The sequence below is a fragment of the Leptopilina heterotoma genome, unplaced genomic scaffold, assembly GCF_015476425.1.
Source record: "Leptopilina heterotoma isolate Lh14 unplaced genomic scaffold, ASM1547642v1 Lhet_256, whole genome shotgun sequence".
Taxonomy (NCBI): Eukaryota; Metazoa; Arthropoda; class Insecta; order Hymenoptera; family Figitidae; genus Leptopilina; species Leptopilina heterotoma.
In genome coordinates this window covers 889015-909585 of record NW_025110968.1, presented here as the reverse complement: position 1 = coordinate 909585, position 20571 = coordinate 889015, and the positions used below count along the sequence as shown (strand labels likewise).

Sequence of the window (20571 nt, the reverse complement as noted above, 5' to 3'; positions counted from 1 at the left end):
GATATTTTATGGAAAAGAGATTTCCTTTTCTGAATCGGCTAAGTATCTGGGAGTAATACTGGATAAAAAACTGGTTTGGAGGGAACATTTCGAATATCAGTATGGCAGGTTTTGTACCGCGTTTTGGGCGTGTAGAAGGGCGATAGGGTCATCGTGGGGACTAAGGCCTTATATGGTCAACTGGCTCTATCAGATGATCTTAAAACCAAGGTTTCTTCACGCGGTGGTTGTCTGGTGGTCTAGGACTTAACTGATAACGGTTAAAGAGAAACTAGGCCAACTACAGGCAATGATTTTCAGGGGTATTACGGGGGCAATGGGGACCACGCCAACAGCTGCGTTGGGATTCATGCTTGCCGAGGTACCTCTGCATATTGCCGCATTAAAGTGTCTGAGTCATTAGGAGAATATGCCACGGTCTGGCAGGCAGAGGTCTGTGCGATTTTAACTTGCGCCCAAACATCCATTCGAAATGGAACAAAGGGCAAGAGGATTAGTATTTGTGTGGATAGTCAAGCGGCCTTAGGGGCTCTGAAAAATCCCACAATATAATCAAAACTCTTCTGGGAATGCCGCAGCGTACTAGATGAGTTGGGTTCAGTAAATAGACTTTCATTGATTTGGGTACCGGGACACTCGGGAATCAAGGGTAATGAAAGAGTAGACGTCTTGGCGAAAACCGGTTCCGAGACGAAATTTATAGGTCCTGAACCAGCAGTGGCAATAATGCCATGCTTGGTTAAGGGAGCCATAGAAAGATGGGGTGAAAAGGAACATGAGAAGTATTGGGCGAGCGTTGGGGTGGGAAGGCAAGCGAAAACTCTGTTGGGGTTAGCACTCAACAGGAGGCGAGCGAGCGATCTCCTAAAACTCGATAAGATCAGAGTTAGAACCGTAGTTCGTCTACTTACGGGTCATGGACTATTGAACTACCATCAGCATAAAATAGGCAGACAAGTTTCACCTATGTGCAGACTGTGTGGGGAAAGTAACGAAACTTCGACTCACATATTATCTGAATGCCCAGCGTTAGCTAGGATCAGGCTATCTAGCTAGGGTCAAGCAATTATTGACCCTAAGCAGGTGAGCAACCTATCGATAGAAGAGATACTGGACTTCTGGAGAAGAACAGGACTCTAAGAAGTTGCTACAAACGAGCGAACTGGAGTTTGGTACAATGGGTTCTATAACCTAGGTGCTTACTTTCCCCTCTTGAGGAAAATCCAGCTCGATCTCGGTGTCAGATTAGATTAGGTTAGATTAGATGGTACAGATGTTTCTTATATTTGATACTCTAACAGATTTAGTTTATTTTTATTTTTTGTCTTATGCAAAATTTTAATTTAACTTTACTTTAGTGCGGAGATGTATAATTTTAATAAATATAACATTAATTTTTATAATTTGACAAAAAGATAATATTTTATTCCTTATTAATTTGCGATTATCACATTAAATTAATTTATTTTTAACTGTCGATCGAAGAAAAGTCATTCAACATTCATATAATAAATAATTTAATTATTATAATGACTATTTCGCGTCGGGCCAATATATACATAATACTTTGCAAGAGACTTTCATAGCCTCCCTTGGTCGAGCGCGTCTAGGCGCAGCTCCCAAGGTTGATGGCTCCATACAAGATAGGCAACACTATACGACTAAGGGCCAGTTTCACCAACTGGCGGTTAAGCTTGGTTCAACTGAACTCGTTCAACTCTTGATCGTCAGAGTTAACCGCTAGTGCGTTTCATCAGCCTAATCCCAGTTTAAAATGAACGCGTTTAGTTAACCTACATTCCCTAGAATTTCCTAGTGGTTATGGCGCTTAAATCTAACCACGGAATGTAAATAAACAACTGAACTAACCTAAAATATAAATGTCGCATAGGTTCTTTTAAGCTTAATATCTATTATTTTAAATTAAAACCTTAATAAAAAATGTGTAGTGGAGTAAAAAACAAGTTGTTCTTTTCATGATCATTTAGCTTCCACAATATAATATATATACCAATTGCTTAATTTCTTATTTTAGAATAATTATTTTAAAGTATTAAAAAAAATTTCAAAAAATACAAAATTTGAATTTTTTGTTAAAAATAAAAATATCGTCCGATTAATTTTATTAATATTGATAAAATATGTATATACTTTATAGTTTATATACATGAATCGATTCGTTTTCATGGCAGAAATACAATTTTGACAAGAGTGAATAAAAATTTTAATAAAGAAAAAAGTTATTTCAAAAATTACAAAATTAAAATTTTTTGTTGTAAGCAAAATTAGACATAGAGAGACAAACTTTTTTATTAAAGTCCTTCTTTATATTTTCTTAATTTAATAACATAATAGTACATATTTTGTGATTGTGGTAGTAGATCAGATTTGTAAATTTCAATACAAATGTCAATTAAATGACCATTTAAAATTTGTAATGGCTTTTATATGAATATTTCTAAACATTTGTCAGATTTATTATACTTTTTTGAAAATCCTTCTTTCTTTATATTTTTTTAATTTAATTTACATTTAATAAAGTTAAATCTGTTGAAACAAAGCATCTACATGCAATATTGTTTTATTTTGATAGTGGGTCAGTTTGGAATAGAATGCTTTATATATATAATGATTCCACTACTTATTTTGTTAAGTAAATAATACACTGAATGTTAATTAATTTTATATATATAGGTAGTGGTCCCTTAAGAAAATTAACAAATCGTAAACGTTCGCACTGCGCTTCGGGAGAGTTCGGCAAGTTGAACGCGGTCAACTCTGCTTAAACCGACAAAATTCATCGATTAAAATATAAACTTAGTTCAACCGAGTTGAACGTGGTTAAGTAGATGGTGAAGCGTACGCAGAGACTTGATCTCGTTCAACTTTGAACGAGTTCAGTGCTTGAACTAGTTTGGTGAAACTGGCCCTAAGGGTTCAAATCGTGGCGTCGCATTTCCGTAATAATGATAATAAAATGCTAATAAAACTTTTTTTTTAGTTAATTTACTTTTATTATAACATATCAGAAAACAATATTAACAATATCAGTTCAATATCAATATCATATAAACAATATTAACAATATTATTTATTATATAATATTAAACAATATCAGTTTTGATTTTTTATGTAAATATTCAAATGGTAGAATTTCCGAATTAATAGTAGGGAATATTTCCGAAATACATGGTATACTGTAAATTTACAGCACTTTAGTAAAGTAAAATTACATTATTATTTTGATGGATAATTGTTTCTTGTACTTTTGCTGTAAAATCACAACAGAATTTTCTAACAGTGTAATACTTTATTTATTTCAACGAAAATAAACTAAAATATACATACGCAGTTGTATTTCGAATTATTTTTCCAGTATCTCTTTTCTGGCCGATTCCGTGCACGACAAACACTAAATGGTCAATGTCATTTGGTTTGTCATCCAATGTTGCAAGTTGTTTATACCCTCTTCGTAGTTGGTAACCAGTGGCTGAAAAAATTATTAACATAACAAAACATGTTCAGTTTTCTTTCTCTTCTATTTTAAAAATGAGTGACATGAGCATTTACTTTTTCAATAAAGAAAAGTCTCACTCTTCTTTCACTTACATTTAGTAAAACCAAATTTCGATGTAACGCTTCGCATTAATTTGGAGGGTGTATACTCGCTGTATAAAGTTACATCATTTATTGCAAGCCAATCAACACGAAAGGCAGGAAAGTGTTCTGTATGCAATACTGAAATAAAAACAAATATAATATTTTAAATTAATACATTCTTTTTTCGATTTTGGGAAGACATTTAAAAGCCCGGCTAATGTTTGATTATGCGCAATTAACATCGGAGCGTGCCCGAGCCGAAGCGGTCGTTTCGTTTTTGGATTTTGAGGTCGTCATGACGTTTAGCGACCTTATTACTAGCGAACCGTTGAGTCATACTCTTTATACACAGATAAAAGAGCGAATTATTTCATATTTTTCAGTCTCATCGAAAGTGAGATTTAGGCGATTATTGAAAGGCAAGATTCAATGGAGACAGAAAACACTTTCTAATATTAAGTAGAATACGGAACCTAAGTCAGGATAAATGCAGTGATGAAATTATGAGAGCGGTGTTTTTGCCTTATCTAGCAAAGGCTCGCCGAAGTCGCGGAGGAGTATAAAATGAGCTCAAAGATTTAATTGATAAAATAAATAAATTAACTGACAAAGTAGATGCACTTCTCAACGAAAACCATTTACTCCGAACCGAAACCGATTTCACTCTCGATCTGAGTCGCAGTATGGAGATAACCATAAATTCAGCAATGACGGCGACAAGCCGATTTGCTATTTTCATAAAAAATTGGGGAAATCCGCATTTAGATGCCGAAACCCATGCAAGTTCAAAGTAGGATAATCAGAACGATTTAAAGAAATGCGAGCGACGCATTAAGGTTTGCAACACCGAAAACGGTTCAAAGAATTCTCCAAACTCAAAAAATTGAATGAACGATTACTCAGAGAAAATGAAGATTTATTAAATTTCCGAAACGGATTTTTAAAGGAAAGTAGAGTAGCGCTCTTAGATACAATATTGACCTTCTGGAGAAAAATTATTTCTTAATGTTATTTGACGTCAAATATAGCTAAAAACGGCCCAGCAAAAAAAAAGTATTCAGAATAGAGAAAAGTATTGGTGGAGACGTTCGGTGAATGCGTTTTCCCGACAAAACCGTATTGGTGGGTTACGGTGAATACATTTTACAGTGGAACCTCGATTATCCAAACCTCTGTTATCCGAACCCTCTATTATCCGAACCGAAAATCATTTTATCCGAACTTCTATTATCCGAACTTTTTTTTGACCTCCCGAATCTTTCAAAGGAAAATAACGATATTTATGCCAGAAAAATCTTTAAAAATTCTGAATTCTATGTTTTATTAATATATTATTATGAATTAATATATATATACGTATATATACTTATGTATATTTAAAAAATGGATTAAATGAAATATAAATATAATTCAACTGTCGATTTTTTTACTTTAATTATATAAAAAAAATTAAAATCTCTATTATCCGAACTTTCGATTATCCGAACCCGGCCTTGCCTAGGTTCCCGTGTGGAAATTTGTCACGTATCTGTACCGTAATGATATAGTTTCACTAGTTCCTATCTAGTTGCGATACCGTGAAATGTTGTAGTAACTATCTTGAAATGTAACACTATGGACATCAAGTTTCTAGATAGTTTTACTATATCAAAACAATATAGTGAAATATTATAAAGCTATAACACGGGCTCTAGTATAAATTTCATTTTTAGAAACTTGTTTAATACTTCTATATTGATTTACGGTAAATATATTTGTAAAAATTAATAATAATAATAATTAATAACATATGTACAATATAATTATATAACAATATTAACAAAGTTTATAATTATAATATATAAACTATTGTTAATTTTTAACAATATTAAAGATTTTAAAAGATGCAACAATTTCATTGAATTTAAAAAAAAATTTCGATTATTCGCTTTCTTCTTTTATACCATATTTTATTTTTAACAAGTCCAGTTATTTATTTGTTATTATTTTAAATTCTCATTAAGAATTTCAACCTATACTACACTTCACATTATTAACATAAATCACTTAAATTAAGACGGAAAAATATCGCACGCACGGGGGTTCGAACCCTAGACCTTTGGGACGCAATACGAATACACATACCACACAGCCACGCTGACTTGGAAGATGTGTTGCTTAAAATACCTTTTCAGTTTCGAGACTGCAATTTTTGCCTTTATTTATAATAAATTGTTTGTAAATGGTATATTTAAATCTATATACTTAATAACATTATTAATTACAATATGTAAATAATAATAATATAATAATATTATAAACATAAAGAAATTACTTGCAGATTATGATTGTGAAGTTTCACTAGGCAGAATTGATCTAGATCTACAATATGAAGTAGTTAATGTAGTGAAACTATACAAATTCTAGACCGTATCCCAATGTAAAGCAGTTGTTGTAGTGAAACTATAGAGATTCTAGAACGTATTCCAATGTAAAGCAGTTAATGTAGTGAAACTATACAGAATCTAGACCATTTCGGTATAGTTTTACGTGACTAGCTTTACGAGATGTTTGCGGTACAGTTTCTATCTCGTATATAGTTTCACCAGACACTTTTCTGCACAGGTTAGTTCGAATAATCGAGGTTCCGCTGTACTTACCGTGAATACAATTTTTTTAAACTTTCGATTTAAAGATTCCTAAGCAAAGTTGAGAATATTTATAAAGAGCGTAAGTGACCTGAAGTATAAAAATGACTATTTCGAGAAGGAAATAAGAAATTTTGAGAAAAAACGAAAAATTAAATGTCCCAGTAAAAAAAAAGTATTGAGTGGAGCGTTTAGGAATTGAGTGAAACTCTGAGCCAATACGGATTCGAGTAAAAACCGAATTGGGACGTTTGACTCAATCTTTTTTTCATCCGCCGAATACGGTCTTATTTTAGCATTAAAATTAAAATCACATGAGCAGAGTAAACATTATAAATGGAAAGCGTTTTGTTTTCTCCATTTGAATTTACCACAATTCTCTAGGAACTTTCTGTCGGTAACAGTAGATTTCTTTTAGTCCATTTAAACTTACTTCATTTATCGAAATCGGCATTTTTACATTTCAGGACAATTGTGCTTTCAATTTATAATATGTACTCTGCTCATGTGATTTTAATTTTAATGCTAAAATAAGACCGTATTCGGCGGATGAAAAAAAGATTGAGTCAAACGTCCCAATACGGTTTTTACTCGAATCCGTATTGGCTCAGAGCTTTACTCAATTCCTAAACGCTCCACTCAATACTTTTTTGTTTACTGGGGTGACAAACAGATTGTCAAATTTTGATCAATTACCATATGCTTTTCTGTGCCTACAACGCAACGTATGATGATTAAAAGGAACTTTGACGTTACCGACGGAACTTACTGTTTCACATACATTTACTTGCATTTCTCAAGTTTCTGTCGGTATATCGTCAATGTTCCTTTTAATCATCATACTTATTCATCATATTTATTCACCATAACCCACCAATACGGTTTTGTCGGGAAAACGCATTCACCGAACGTCTCCACCAATACTTTTTCTCTATTCTAAATACTTTTCTTACTGGGGGGTTATTAGCACTTTTAGGGTAAAAATGGGCACTAAAGCCGGTGATTTGCACATTAAATGGCAGAAGGCATTTTGCAATGCAAATGTGGATTTATCAGGAGCAGTTTGTCAAAAGAAGGCTAACGAAATATGGACCGAAGTAAAAACAGATACTAAAACATTTGACGAAATGAAATTAAGGAAGATTTCGACTATATCAGCAATTAGTGACATCTATTAGACGTCAATTGAACTCTTTGGTTTAGAGTCAGGTGTTATTCTTAAGATAATTATTATTAATAATAATAATATAATATCTTAATATAATAATATTAATAATATTAATATATATAATATAATATATAATATCTTATCTTATTTAAGATAATTATTTTCTTTTTTTACCAAAGAGTTCAATTGACGTCTAATAGATGTCACTAATTGCTGATATAGTCGAAATCTTCCTTAATTAAAATTCTTAATCAGCAAATAATTTCCTACATTAATTTGACGAAATGGAAAAAATTATTATTAAGAAAATTGATGTTTTAGAGGCCAAAAAATTTGAAAACAAGAGTGCCTATTCTTTATTTTTTATAAAGGTAAAAAAAATTTTCTTATAATTATACACTGTAAAAAATTTGGGGATTTTCCCCTGAGGTTCCTTGTGGAATATTCCACAAATTCACGGGGAAAAGTATTTTCACTACGATTTTGGGGAATTTTCCACAAATTAGTGAAATTTTGAACAAACTTGGGGAAAAGTGATAAAATATTAGGGAATTTTCTACAAAGCGAAGGGGAAAAAATTTTTCACTACAATTTTGTGCAATTTTTCACATAATAGTGAAAATTTCAACAATATTATAGGGAAATTTGTATATAATTTTAGGGAATTTTCCACATATTAGTAAGAAAATGTCATTTTATGAAAGCTTTGTGGAATTTTCCCAAATTTAATGAAAATTTCCACAAAGTTGAAAAAACTTTTTTAAATTTTATAAAATGGGTTAATTTTTACTAAATTGCATGTACAAAATTATTAACATTTTTACAAAATGTATGATTTAGGGGCTAAAAAATTAATATTTATATTACAGTGAATAATGTAATGAATGAATAATTTAAATAACAATTTTTACTAGAAAAAGCATTTAGAAGAAATGAAATTAATTAAACTTTACAATTATTATAATTTTAATAATTTAATAATTATATAATAAAAAATACTTTCACTATGAACTACATAAATTTTTTGTTCTACTTATAGTAAAAATTTTATCTTAAAAATACAATTAATACTTTGGTAAAAAATTTTTTAATAAAGCATGTTTAACAAACAATTATAAACTATTTTTCACTTATAAAAAGCATTGCCATAAATAGTTAGGTTTATTAAAAGATATATACTATGGGGGGCCTTAAAATTTTTTTGCTCTTAGTCAAAAGTATAAAATGTTTTGAAGCATTTTCTCATTTTGAAAGATTTGGCACATCTGGTTTGTCTTTGGATGACCAACAATACCTAAGGGTTTCTCGTTGCAAGGGGACGTATTTTATGAGTTTCTCGCAGGACCCGTTTTTTTCTTATAAATTTATTTAGCTAGAATGTTTGAGAAATTCTCAAGAAGTCTTCTTCGAAAAGTCTTTCAAGATGATTTTACATGTTAGTTGCTTTTCAGCCTTCGTAAGAGTAAAACCTTGAGTGAAAAAAATATTCAAAGTTATTAAATATATAGTGATGGTTATATGTATAATAGTGAAGTGGACAATTTGACAATATTTAATAATATTCTAGAACGATATTTAAGGATTATTTAAAAATTATTAAAAAGGTAAATAATATTTAAAGATATATTATAATTATATTGTAAGTGTAACATATTGTATTGTAAAGTTTTTTAAAACTATTTTTGGTTTTATCAACAAATTTAGTTAGTTATTCATATTTTGCCATATAATGTTAATTTAACAATTATTGACTTATAGAATTCAATTAATTTTTAATATTTTAGTTAGATAACGTAGTTTAGGTATTTTTTATATTTTAATCAAAATAAAAATTTTTTAATTTATTTTAAAAATATATAAATAAAAATATGAAATATAATATTGAATTAGAAAAGTCATAACCCTATTACTACTATATATTCATAGTTTTTGGTAAATATATTATTGTTCAATTTAATTTTTATGTATTTTTTTGTCAATTGTAAAAGGTAAATAATAATTTATTTTTACAGTATGTTGTTGGACAATCAACCCCCTAAAGGCAATATAAACGGAGAACTTTCGCATTACACAAAGACTATTTGCGATCCGAAAGCAAAAAATTAATTATTAATGTTGTAAAGTTCAGATGTAGTACTTTTAAATGAAGTACTTATCGTTCACTGACAGTACCTAATATAATAAACAGTATTTAAAAAATTTGTTCAAGATTTATTCAACCTTACAAACCAATCTTCCCAAATATGAAAGGATAAAATTTACTGAAAAATTCTGTACTATTTTACAGTAAAAATATCCCAACGTTCGAAGAGAAAAATTCCATAATAAGTAATTTAAAAGAGAAATTTTCTAAGAATTTACAAGAAAAATTTTCCAAGGTTGCAAAGGGAAGATTCCCCAAGATTTCAAAGGGAACAGTTCCCAAGGATGCAAAGGGAAAATTCCACAAGATTTTAAAGGGAAATTTCCTCGAGTTTCTTGGGGAAAATTCCCCAAGATTTCAAAGGGAAAATTCCTAAAGTTTTTTGGGGAAAATTCCCCAAGATTATAAAGGGAAAATTCCCCAAGGTTTTAAAGGGAAAATTCCACAAGATTTTAAAGGGAAAATTCCTCTAGTTTTCTTGGGGAAAATTCCCCAAGTTTTCTTGGTGGAAATTTACCTTTTTTGGTTAAAATTGCGTCACCAAGATTTTGGGGAATTTTCCCCAAAAATTTTTTACAGTGTATAAGAAATTTATTTTAAACTTATTCTCAGCTTTTGATCAGTGGAAAGAAATATTTATCTTTTTATATTATTAAACTGCAGAGTGATAAAAATTGTTATTAAATAAATAAAAATTAAATAAATTTTGTTATGAAACAAAATGAATATTATTTGATACAAAGCTGAAACTAAAAAATATTTTGAGGTTATGTTTTATTGTAATTGTCAGGTCAAATGTAAAATGTTTATCTATAAAAGTTAATGATTTTTTATTTCACTTTGTTTACGTAATTAAAAATGTTATTAGTTTATTATTAATATATTTTACTTATTTTTAAACCAGGCTAACCATACTTGAAGCGTATGTTTTAATTTCTGCAAAATGAAGTTTTTTAGAATAAATTTTAGATATTTGGAATCATGAAATATCACAGAATCTAAATTTGTTAATTATAAACTTCAATTAGTTAAATTAAACAAATTTCAAGTCATAAAATTTTTGTTTAAAAAATCATAAACCTTCAGAACAATGCCTTTTTTGCCCACTCGACTCAACTCAGTCACAATGACCAATTTGATACGCACCTTTCTTTAACAATAGATTTTCCGAATCTATTGTGATGATTGTAAAACAAGAATTTTATAACTTTAAAATTCTGCATTTTAACTAATTCAACTTTGTAACATAAAAATTTAGAATCTATGGTATTTTACGATTCCAAATATCTAAAATTTATTTTAAAAAATTTGTTAAAATAAATTATAGATATTTGGAATCGTAAAATACCATAGATTCTAAATTTTTATGTTATAGTGCTGGCGCTGATAGGTTTTTCGTATGCAAAAATAGGGCACCGCAATTTGACTTTTGAATATGCTTTATTGACCCTTACATAGTGTAAAAGTGAAGGGTGCCGGGAAAAATTCATGTTCGTTAATTGTTTATAACAATTTATGCATTCAACATGATTTTTAGCCAAAATTAACATAAAAAAATGCATTTGTTTATAAAAGAAACCTATTTTTTATCATTTGCAAGGTGATATCTAAAGAACGAGTGAATTTAGAGCAAAAAGTTCTAATAGTTTTTTGTTTAAAATAATATTTTAAGTAAAATAATTCCTATACATAAAACTGATATTCTTTATAGTTTTTAAGTTGTCAACCGCTAAAGTTAAAAGTTACGGCCACTGCAGTACATTAACGCCCCGCGCTCATCTGAAAACAGCACAAAACTTGCCTGATAAAAGTCGCAGCTAAACTTTAATATAAAATTAGAAAAAATATAAAATTTTATTTTAATAAAAGAAAGGTAAGAATTTCAAATAATAAAAGCATTTTTATATAATTTTATTTTATTATACTGCACAAACATTTGTTACATAAAATCAAAAGTTTGTATAGTTGTGCATTGATTTCAATTTAGACAAGCGACAAAAATGAAATATCAGAGAAAGAATCTCAACGTAAAACAAATTCCAGGTAAAAGTTTAGTACATAGAACTGCTAGTAGTCACTCAAATACAGAATAGACTGTGCAGCTGCTGTGAAATTTGTACCTGTCTCAATGTGGAGAAAAGGATCCATTCATACAATTTTTACAGTAAGATTTTAAGAATAATTTCGCCATCACATCGTGTACTAACTTAAAGGAGAAGGTTGTCGAAACAAAAAACTGCATTTAACCAATTTTTTATAAAATCAAAGGAACTTTCCAGTTTTAGGTTTTTTTATTTATTATTTTGAAAAGTAGCTGAAGAATATAAAGCATTAAATATTTTTAAAATGAGAATTAAAAATTAAGCGAAATTATTTTGCAGTGTTCTAATAGTTTTTATATTAAAATAAAGTCCTTTACAAGAAAGCAATGTCAATTTGTTCCAAAAATGTAAGCACAAAATAAATATATCGGTGTCACTGCCATGAATAACAATTTGAGTTTCATGATTTTGTTGAGCTGCATGAAAGGCGTGACATATAATTCGCGTATCAGCTTCTATGTGATTAGATTTCAACTCTAAAACTTCATTGTAAGACGAACCTTTTAATTGATAGCAAGACTTTGGATCGTGAAAACCCCCACTGAGATATAATTGTTTATTTTCCGGGACACTTAAACACTCTTTTGCACTGAAACATAAAAATTGCACCAAATGATATTTATTGTTGGGATCCACGAAGAACAGTGAAGAGTCTGGAGGGATGTTAGTTGTCCATTGAATTGTTGTCATTTTCTTGCATATTGCATTATTTCTCCGCAATTGTGATTCCATATATTTGATAGATAAATCATCATATCTATCAAAAACAACATCCACTCGCATTACTGAAGATTTCAAAAGATGCGCTTTTATAATGATGAAGAAAGCTGATGCATATTCTCCGAACGTTTTATATTTTTTTAATGGGATCGAATGTACAAGAGACATACCATCAATGATATAAACAAAATTGTCCGCTGAGTTCAAGAGATCTTCAAGGTCGTAACTAATTCTGCAATTAGAACGATTTTCTATTTCTTGTGTTAGTATCGATTTTTGAGATTTTCGATATGATAAATGCTCATCAAATAAGAAGCCCGGATAATTTAATAACTCATATGAAGCTAACTGTCTCAAATTATATTGACGTGCAGTTGCCAACATGTACACTCGTTGTACGTCAATAACATTCTGCTTTTTATTCAATATATTATTAATTTTTTCTTCTGGTTTTGAAATGTAATTAAAATTCTTAAAAGGAAACCGTTTAACTGGATCAAATACACTTATTTTCAAATGTTTTAGTCGTTCCTCTTCAAAAACTTGAATTTTTTCTTCTCCCGACTGTTGAAGATTCAGTAAACAGCTAGTAACGTCTTCCTTTGCAAGAGTGTTATTAAATATATTAACTAATTTACTTTACTTCAGTCGAAAAGGATTGTTTTGATGTAATATTGCTATCAAATTTTGGACACAATGTTCATCTTTATCAATCCGTGATAAGGACCACTCATTATGGGTTTGCAAATTCGTATCGTAGGTTGCATCTTGACCAATATTTAAATACTCTAATAAGTTGTCGTGGACTGCATTTTTAAATGGATAAAGTAACATCCATTTTTGCAACGCATCCTTATTTTGTGTGATTCCAATCAATCCACCAGTCACAGCAGAAGAGCGAATTTGTGATTGCTCAAGGGCTAAGTCACAACCAACAGAATTAAAATTACCACCAACTCTTTTTACCGACATCATACCTCTTCTCATTTCGTTCTTCATTGATGTAGGTAATTGTAACATATCCTGTAAGTAAAGAGTAACTCCACGAATATAATTAGTGTGATTCATAGTGAAAAAGTACGGCAACATAGCCCTCGTACTTTCTAGGTGCAAGTCAAAATTTGATTCTCTATCCGATTTTATAGAATTTAAAAGAATTTCAATCATATCACAATATGATGAATAAAATTTAAATGTTTCATTTTGAGTGCTTCTCTCATGAAGAAATGCAGAAAATTTCAAGTAAATTATTGAAAACGTTTTCTCACTTATTAATTTCGTATTACAAAATGTTTCTTTATCCTTATCTACCAACTATTCTCTCAAAGCATTCAAAGATGAAATAATTTCTTCAAATTCTTTATCACACTCACCTAACATTGATATGAACTCATTTATTTGCAAACATTTTAAAGCTTCATAAGTTAGTTTATGAGCCCTTACTCCTCTATTATAATGAGTTCCTTCCAGTATAGATGTTAGAGTGTTTTCACCATACAAATCAGCTTCCAAAATTATCTTGTCCAATCCAGAACCTTCTATATATTGTCCGATGCACTTGATATAATTTTTTTGTAAATGAAAAGAACCTAACCGCACAACGAGATTTTCGAATTCCGTACACTTTAATTGAATTTGCTTGACTTTCAAATATATTGCTAAGTCACAAGATAAAACGGCACTTTCTTTATTCGCACTTTCAGTCAGTTGCACGTAGTTTTTCATTGCACTATAAACAACATCATCCGATGTTGGAGGATGTGGAATCACAGGACAAAAACCGACACTTGACACTGGCAAATTATCAGCAGATGACATTTGATGAAACGACGTCCATCCTGGAATACAATTAGAATAAGGTCTCACAAAAGTTGACGTAGAATTATCGTATTCCATTCTACATAAAACCCACATGAAATTATCAATTTGTTGTTGGTTTCCTCTTGTTTCAACTAAGAAATATGTTGGAATGAACACAGTACTAAACATTGGTTTCTGAGTTTTTGGAAAGAATGTTTGAATATGCTGACACGGTAAGTTTTCAATCAAGTTGTTGGTATTTACAATGTTAGTTTGCTTTTTCTTGAATAGTGGTGTTGTGGGAGTCTTCGGTTTTTCTTGATATAAAACCATAGCTGTCATGTGCGTAGTATTCTTTCCACTTAATGTTTCTTCATTGAAATCGTTGTTGTCTATTGCACCATGAAAAAATAATGAATCATCTTGTAAAATGTTTGTTGGCAATGAAATTTGGTCAATATTATCGGACAGAATGGAATGAATTATCTCATTATCCAATAATTTCATTACCTTATAGCTAACGCAGTGACCGAGATTATTTAAAATTCTGATAACATGTTTTGATCGACACAGGTGATGAATAGTTTGAGCAAGGCTTACGTGTTTTGGTGTTTCCTTTTGCGTAACATTGAAAAATATATCACAAAATATTGATATTGCACGAATTAATTTTGCGCCACACAGTTTTCTGCTTTTACCCGACAGTATATAACTCATAAATATTTCCCACTTTGGAGGCAAAGTCGTATTTATTAATTGTTTGTTAATGAGTACTTCGTCCATAATCAAGTCTGGTGGCAATAAATCCATATTTATGATTTCTTCGCGTAATTGTTTAGCACAACTTTTTAAAACATTTGTAGGTGCACTAACTTTTCTGATACGTTCAACTACAGTTTCCAGAGATATATCGCTCATAAAAATTAGACTAGATTTTGATCGATCTGTTGGTTGTGTAAACAACAGTTTTTCTCCAAACGCATCAATAAGCATTTTCTTCACAGTGCGATTATCAATCACAATATCTTCTAAATTTGTTAATTCGGCCATGCGTTTCGACAAATCTGACTGCTTAAAGAAATTTGTCTTCAATTTGTCCGTAATTTCATGTAACAATTTATTAAACGCTTCATGTAATATGTCTTGTGATATTAGAGAAGAAGGACGGCCAGGTTTTACTTCTGAAGGATTGGTTATTCTTACATAATTGCGAAAACAATTTTTGTGGTATTTTACATTTTGTGCAAGTAGATTTTCAGGGGAGGAGCAATTACTTGTACGTGTGAATACTTCATCTTGAGCAGAGCGAGATATTTGAAATAATTGTTTCGAGGATGTTATGTCCGACAAAACACACAATTTCTTGTCTTTTTTCTTTACAGCCTGTTGGCAGATGATACAAATAATACTTTTCCTAAAATTTGCAAGTACCTTAACACGAGAAGACTTACGGATAGTTGTAGTGTCAACATCATTTTCTTTATCGTTATAAATTTTAAAAAGAGCGATTTCGCGCCTGCGAACTTTTTCTTCACTTACATAGGAAGAAAAACAAGTCTTGTTCCACGAAAAACACTGAATTGTTATGTCACAATTATAATATTTATTAAATCTATCAGTCACTTCATCTCTTCGACGATCAGCTGCTTTTTCAATAGTTTCAAATGTACTTAATTTTGGATCACGCACAAGATCTTCACTTAAATCACAAAATATACAAAATAACTCATCACATATCTTCCTTTTTTTCACTAAAATATCACACATTGTTAATAAATGTTTAAGATTGTCACAAGTTACAATAGAAATATTAGTGAAATTATATACTGCTTCACACAATATTTACACCATAAAACATTAAAATATTGCCGCGAAACACTGCCCGTCATCATTTAATTTGAAAATGTATCGCGTTTTCTTATTTTCTAAGTTTTCAATAACATGAAACATTTCTCATGAAATGTACTCTCCTCAAAATCTCGTTGAAGACTGCTGAAATTTCTACAGAAAATGAAATTGCACTGTTAAAATCATTGCAAATGGTTGAAAAAGGTTGAAAAAGGTTAAGAAAAGTCTTTTAACTAACAACTGAAAAAAAGTAAAAAAAAAGTGTTAATTTATGGTAGACGAATCTTAACCAATCTATAAAGTTATATAGAGGGTTTAATCCTACAAACTGCATTGAGACAGGTACTTTTTTTTAAAGCAAAAAACAGTGCAATAAAACCTTTACATTTGTGAAACATACAACTGAAAATTATTTTTCCAATATTTAAAAAGATCATTTTAACAATAAAGCGTAGAAAATAATGTTTTTTTCATAATGTGTATCTATCTTTTCTGAATTAGCTTCAAAATTCAGTGAATATCGCACCGTTTGAGAATAAGCGCCTCAATGAGCGTGGAGCAGTAATTTGCTGCTGCGGGGTGAAGTTTTGACTTTAGCGGTTAATAACTTAAAAACTATGAAAAATATCAGGTTTATGTATAGGAACTATTTTACTTAAAATATTATTTTAAACAAAAAACTATTAGAACTTTTTGCTCTAAATTCACTCGTTCTTTAGATATTACCACGCAAATGATAGAAAATAGGTTTCTTTTATAAACAAATGCATTTTTTTATGTTAATTTTGGCTAAAAACTGATTTTTCCAACTACGTGTACAATTGTTAATATATATTTAACAATTTTTGTTAAGAATAAATTCAAAAAAATTTTAAATTATCTTGTAATTTGCTAAAATCAGGTTGAAAGCATAAATTGTTATAAACAATAAACGAACATGAATTCTTCCCGGCACCCTTCACTTTTACACTATGTAAGGGTCAATAAAGCATATTCAAAAGTCAAATTGCGGTGCCCTATTTTTGCATACGAAAAACCTATCAGCGCCCGGTCTATTACAAAGTTGCTTTAGTTAAAGATGAATGCCATAGCCATGAGGAAACAGGGTTGAAATTTCCTATGACATGACATTATTTACACTCATCCAAGCTTTGTCTTATCTGTCTCTAAGCCACCAGTATTTTTCCTTTAAGTGATTTCCCGTTCTTTTCTTATAATCACAATTCGATAGACTCGTAGAGAAGCGCATCGCTATATTTGAATCATTTCTCATGTCTCCAGCATTAAACCTTATTTTAATGTCTCTAGCATGTCGTTTCACGTGGTAAGAATCGGGACAAATTCAAAATGACAAATAAGTAATATTTACCAACTTATAATAATATAATGTAACATATACATATAAACACCTAATACTAAAATAAATAATTAAAATAATTAATTTCTCTAATTTAAAAAATATTTATCAGGGTTGCCACATACCCGAGTCGAACTTTTAGACCTGCTTACCTCCTGGTAAGTATAATTTAACCCTAACCTGCACCTAACAAACCCTTGGTGTTTTTTCCTCCTCCGTAAGTTCTATTTAACTCTGACAACTCCTTTTTAAGTCCTAATTGAACCTTAAACCCTGTATTGCTTCTACCACATTCTTACGCAATAGGAAATGTTACGCGCGGTACAAGATATTCAACTTATTATTGTTTTGCAAATTACAAAATTTTTTATTTTGAAAATTTCACGAAAGAATTTAATTATTTTCTAAAATTTTAATAAATCCTTCGAAAAAATTCAATTATTTTTATAAATAGTAAAATTCTTCCGAAGAATTCAATTAATTTTATAAATAGTAAAATTCTTTGCAGGAATTCAATTATTTTCAAAACAATTTTAATTGAATTCCTTAGATGAATTCAAATATTTTAAAATATTTTCATTAATTGCAATTATTTTCTTAAACTTTATAATAAATTCTTCGAAATAATTCAACTATTTTTATAAATACTAAAACTCTTTGCAAGAATTAAATAATTATTAACCCAATTAAAATAAAATTAAACGAAAGAATTTAATTATTTTCAAAAATTCCCATAAAATTTAGTTTCAACAAGAATTTAAAATTTTTGAAAAACAATTTAATTATTCTCAAAATATTTTAAAAAAATTCTATATAAGAATTAAATTACTAGCTCAATACAATTTTTGAATATATTCGTCAAAGGAATTAAAATAATTCTATTATTTTCGAAAAGTAATTAAAATTCTTATGATGAATTCAATTATTTTGAATATACTTAATTTTAATAAAATTCTTTAAAGAAATTCAATTCAAAACAACTTTAATTGAATTTTTCGAAAAAATTTCATGATTTTTAAATATTTCTATAAAATTCTTCATAAACAATTTAATTATTTCTTAAAATTTTAATAAATTCTTCGCAAGAAATCACTTATTTTCAATACAATTTTAATAAAATTCTTCTTCATAAAATTCAATTGCTTTCGAAATTTTCAATTAAAATTATTAAAGAAACTCCATTAGTTTAAAAAAAAATTCAAAGAAATTTTTCAAAAAAATTTAATTAGGATTTTTAAAAATATTAATAAAATTCTTTGCGAGAATTTAGTTATTTTTCTAAATAAAGAAATTCTTTGAAGGAATATTCTATTATTATCAAATTTTTTGATAAAATTCTTTGCAACAATTCGAAGATTTTCAATAAATTAATTTTAAAATTGAAAATATTTGAAAAGAAAAATTAAAAAAAGATTAAGAAACCAAAATGTAAACAACAATTAATTTCAAACTGCGAATAGGTTACCGAAACATGTACTTTTTTATTATTAATTTATAAATATTATTTTAAACTGAAATGTTTTGACATTTTTTTTAAATAATAATAAAAATATTAATTTATGAATGTTTAATGGTTATTATTATTAAACAATTTATTTATTTGCTGTAGTGTATTAGTGTCAATTAATGCTTTATTGAATCACTCAACAAGTCACTGAAAATAGAGCGTCTGTGTTCAGTTAGGTTCCGCAGCATAGTGGTTAGGGCGTTAGTTTCGTATTCCGTAGTTCGTAGGTCGTAGGTTCAAGTCTCGCGTGCGTTAGATTTTATTTATTTCGTAGGTTTGCGTTTATTCCGATTTTTCTGTATTGTATAGGTATAAGTATGCAATTTAATGATTATATACACCGTTAAATAATTTAATTAACAAATATTAAATTAAAATTTTTTTTTTTAATATATAAATGGATATGTATTAATCCCCACATATATACTAACATTATTTATGAATTCGCTATTGGTCACGATTAAATTAAAAAAAAAGTAAAAATCATTAAATAATAATGCCATTTATTAATAATTAAAGTTATTATAAAAATTAGTTAAAAATGATCTCAAATATGCTATGAGCAGTTTTTCCAGGGTTTTTGGAGAGGAAAGAATTCTGTAAGTAAGGGTCAAGCAGTATTTAATAAGGTTCTAGGAACACCTGCTTTCCCCCTTTTACCATCTAAATTTGTCGCTAACCAGGGGTTTGCAGGAGGTAATCAGAGTTAACTTGCAATGCAAATAAACTCTGCTTTCATCCTATTACATCCTTACAAACCCTCAGTTTTAAGGAGGTAAGCAGGTCTAAAAGTTCGACTCGGGTAGGTCAAAGGAATTAGAGAATTCAGGGAATTTTACTAGAAGTACTGAAAACAATTAATTATTTTTTAGAATTCATCAGAAAATTATGAATTTTTTGTATCTTTTTTGTTCGCCTCTTAAATTATAAAACTACCACGATTTCAATACAAAACCTTTAAAAATTTTTTATATTTCTGACAAGATTGAATTTTTTAATATTATTCAATTATTTCAAAAGTTATAACGCAATTATCTTGATAAATAACAAAATTCTTCACAGAAATTCAATTATTTTAAGGAATTTTAATAAAATTCTTTTTTAAAATTTAATTACAAATTTTGATAAATATCAATATTCATAACAAGAATTCAATTTTTTTGAAAAGTAATAAAATACTTTGCAAAAAATAAATTTTTCTTTCAAGTTTTTAAAAATACTCGTCAAAAATTAGATTATCTTTATAAATAGCGAAAATCTTCTCAAGACTTAAATTATTGCAAAAATTTTAAAAACAGTTTGGACAAAATTTAATAAAGTTCTTCGCATGAATTCAATTTTAGATTATTTTAAAAAATTGTTATAAAACTCTTTAATAAAATAAATTTCAGTAAAATTTTAATTAAATTCCTTAAAAAGAAATTAATTATTTCTAAAGTTTTTAGTAAAATTCTTCGTAAAAATTAAATTTTAAGAAACATTCAACTATTGAATAAATAAATTATTTATTTTTCTTTTTAAGTAAATGAATGCTTCTAAAATTTTCTAATAAAAATTAATTTAAAATTAAAATTACGTTAAAATTGTAGATAATAATTTAACAATGAAAGCATTATTGCCTGAATTTTTGAAAAATAATTGAATTTAAATAATGAAAATAATTTTGAAGAAGTTAAAGTAAATCCTAATTTCTTTAGAA

General features: G+C 28.9%; 1 protein-coding gene across 2 annotated transcripts in view; it reads right to left on the bottom strand.

The window, feature by feature from the left end:
* The window catches only part of LOC122503295 (phospholipase DDHD1-like), a 264104-nt gene that overhangs the window by 120229 nt on the left and 123304 nt on the right, over window positions 1-20571 (bottom strand). For both annotated transcript variants that reach the window (XM_043613775.1, XM_043613776.1), the window contains exons 4-5: window positions 3610-3738; window positions 3349-3490 (exon numbers count right to left, since the gene is read on the bottom strand). In XM_043613775.1, coding sequence (XP_043469710.1) covers window positions 3349-3490; window positions 3610-3738 — 271 coding nt within the window. The remainder of the gene's footprint in view (window positions 1-3348; window positions 3491-3609; window positions 3739-20571) is intronic.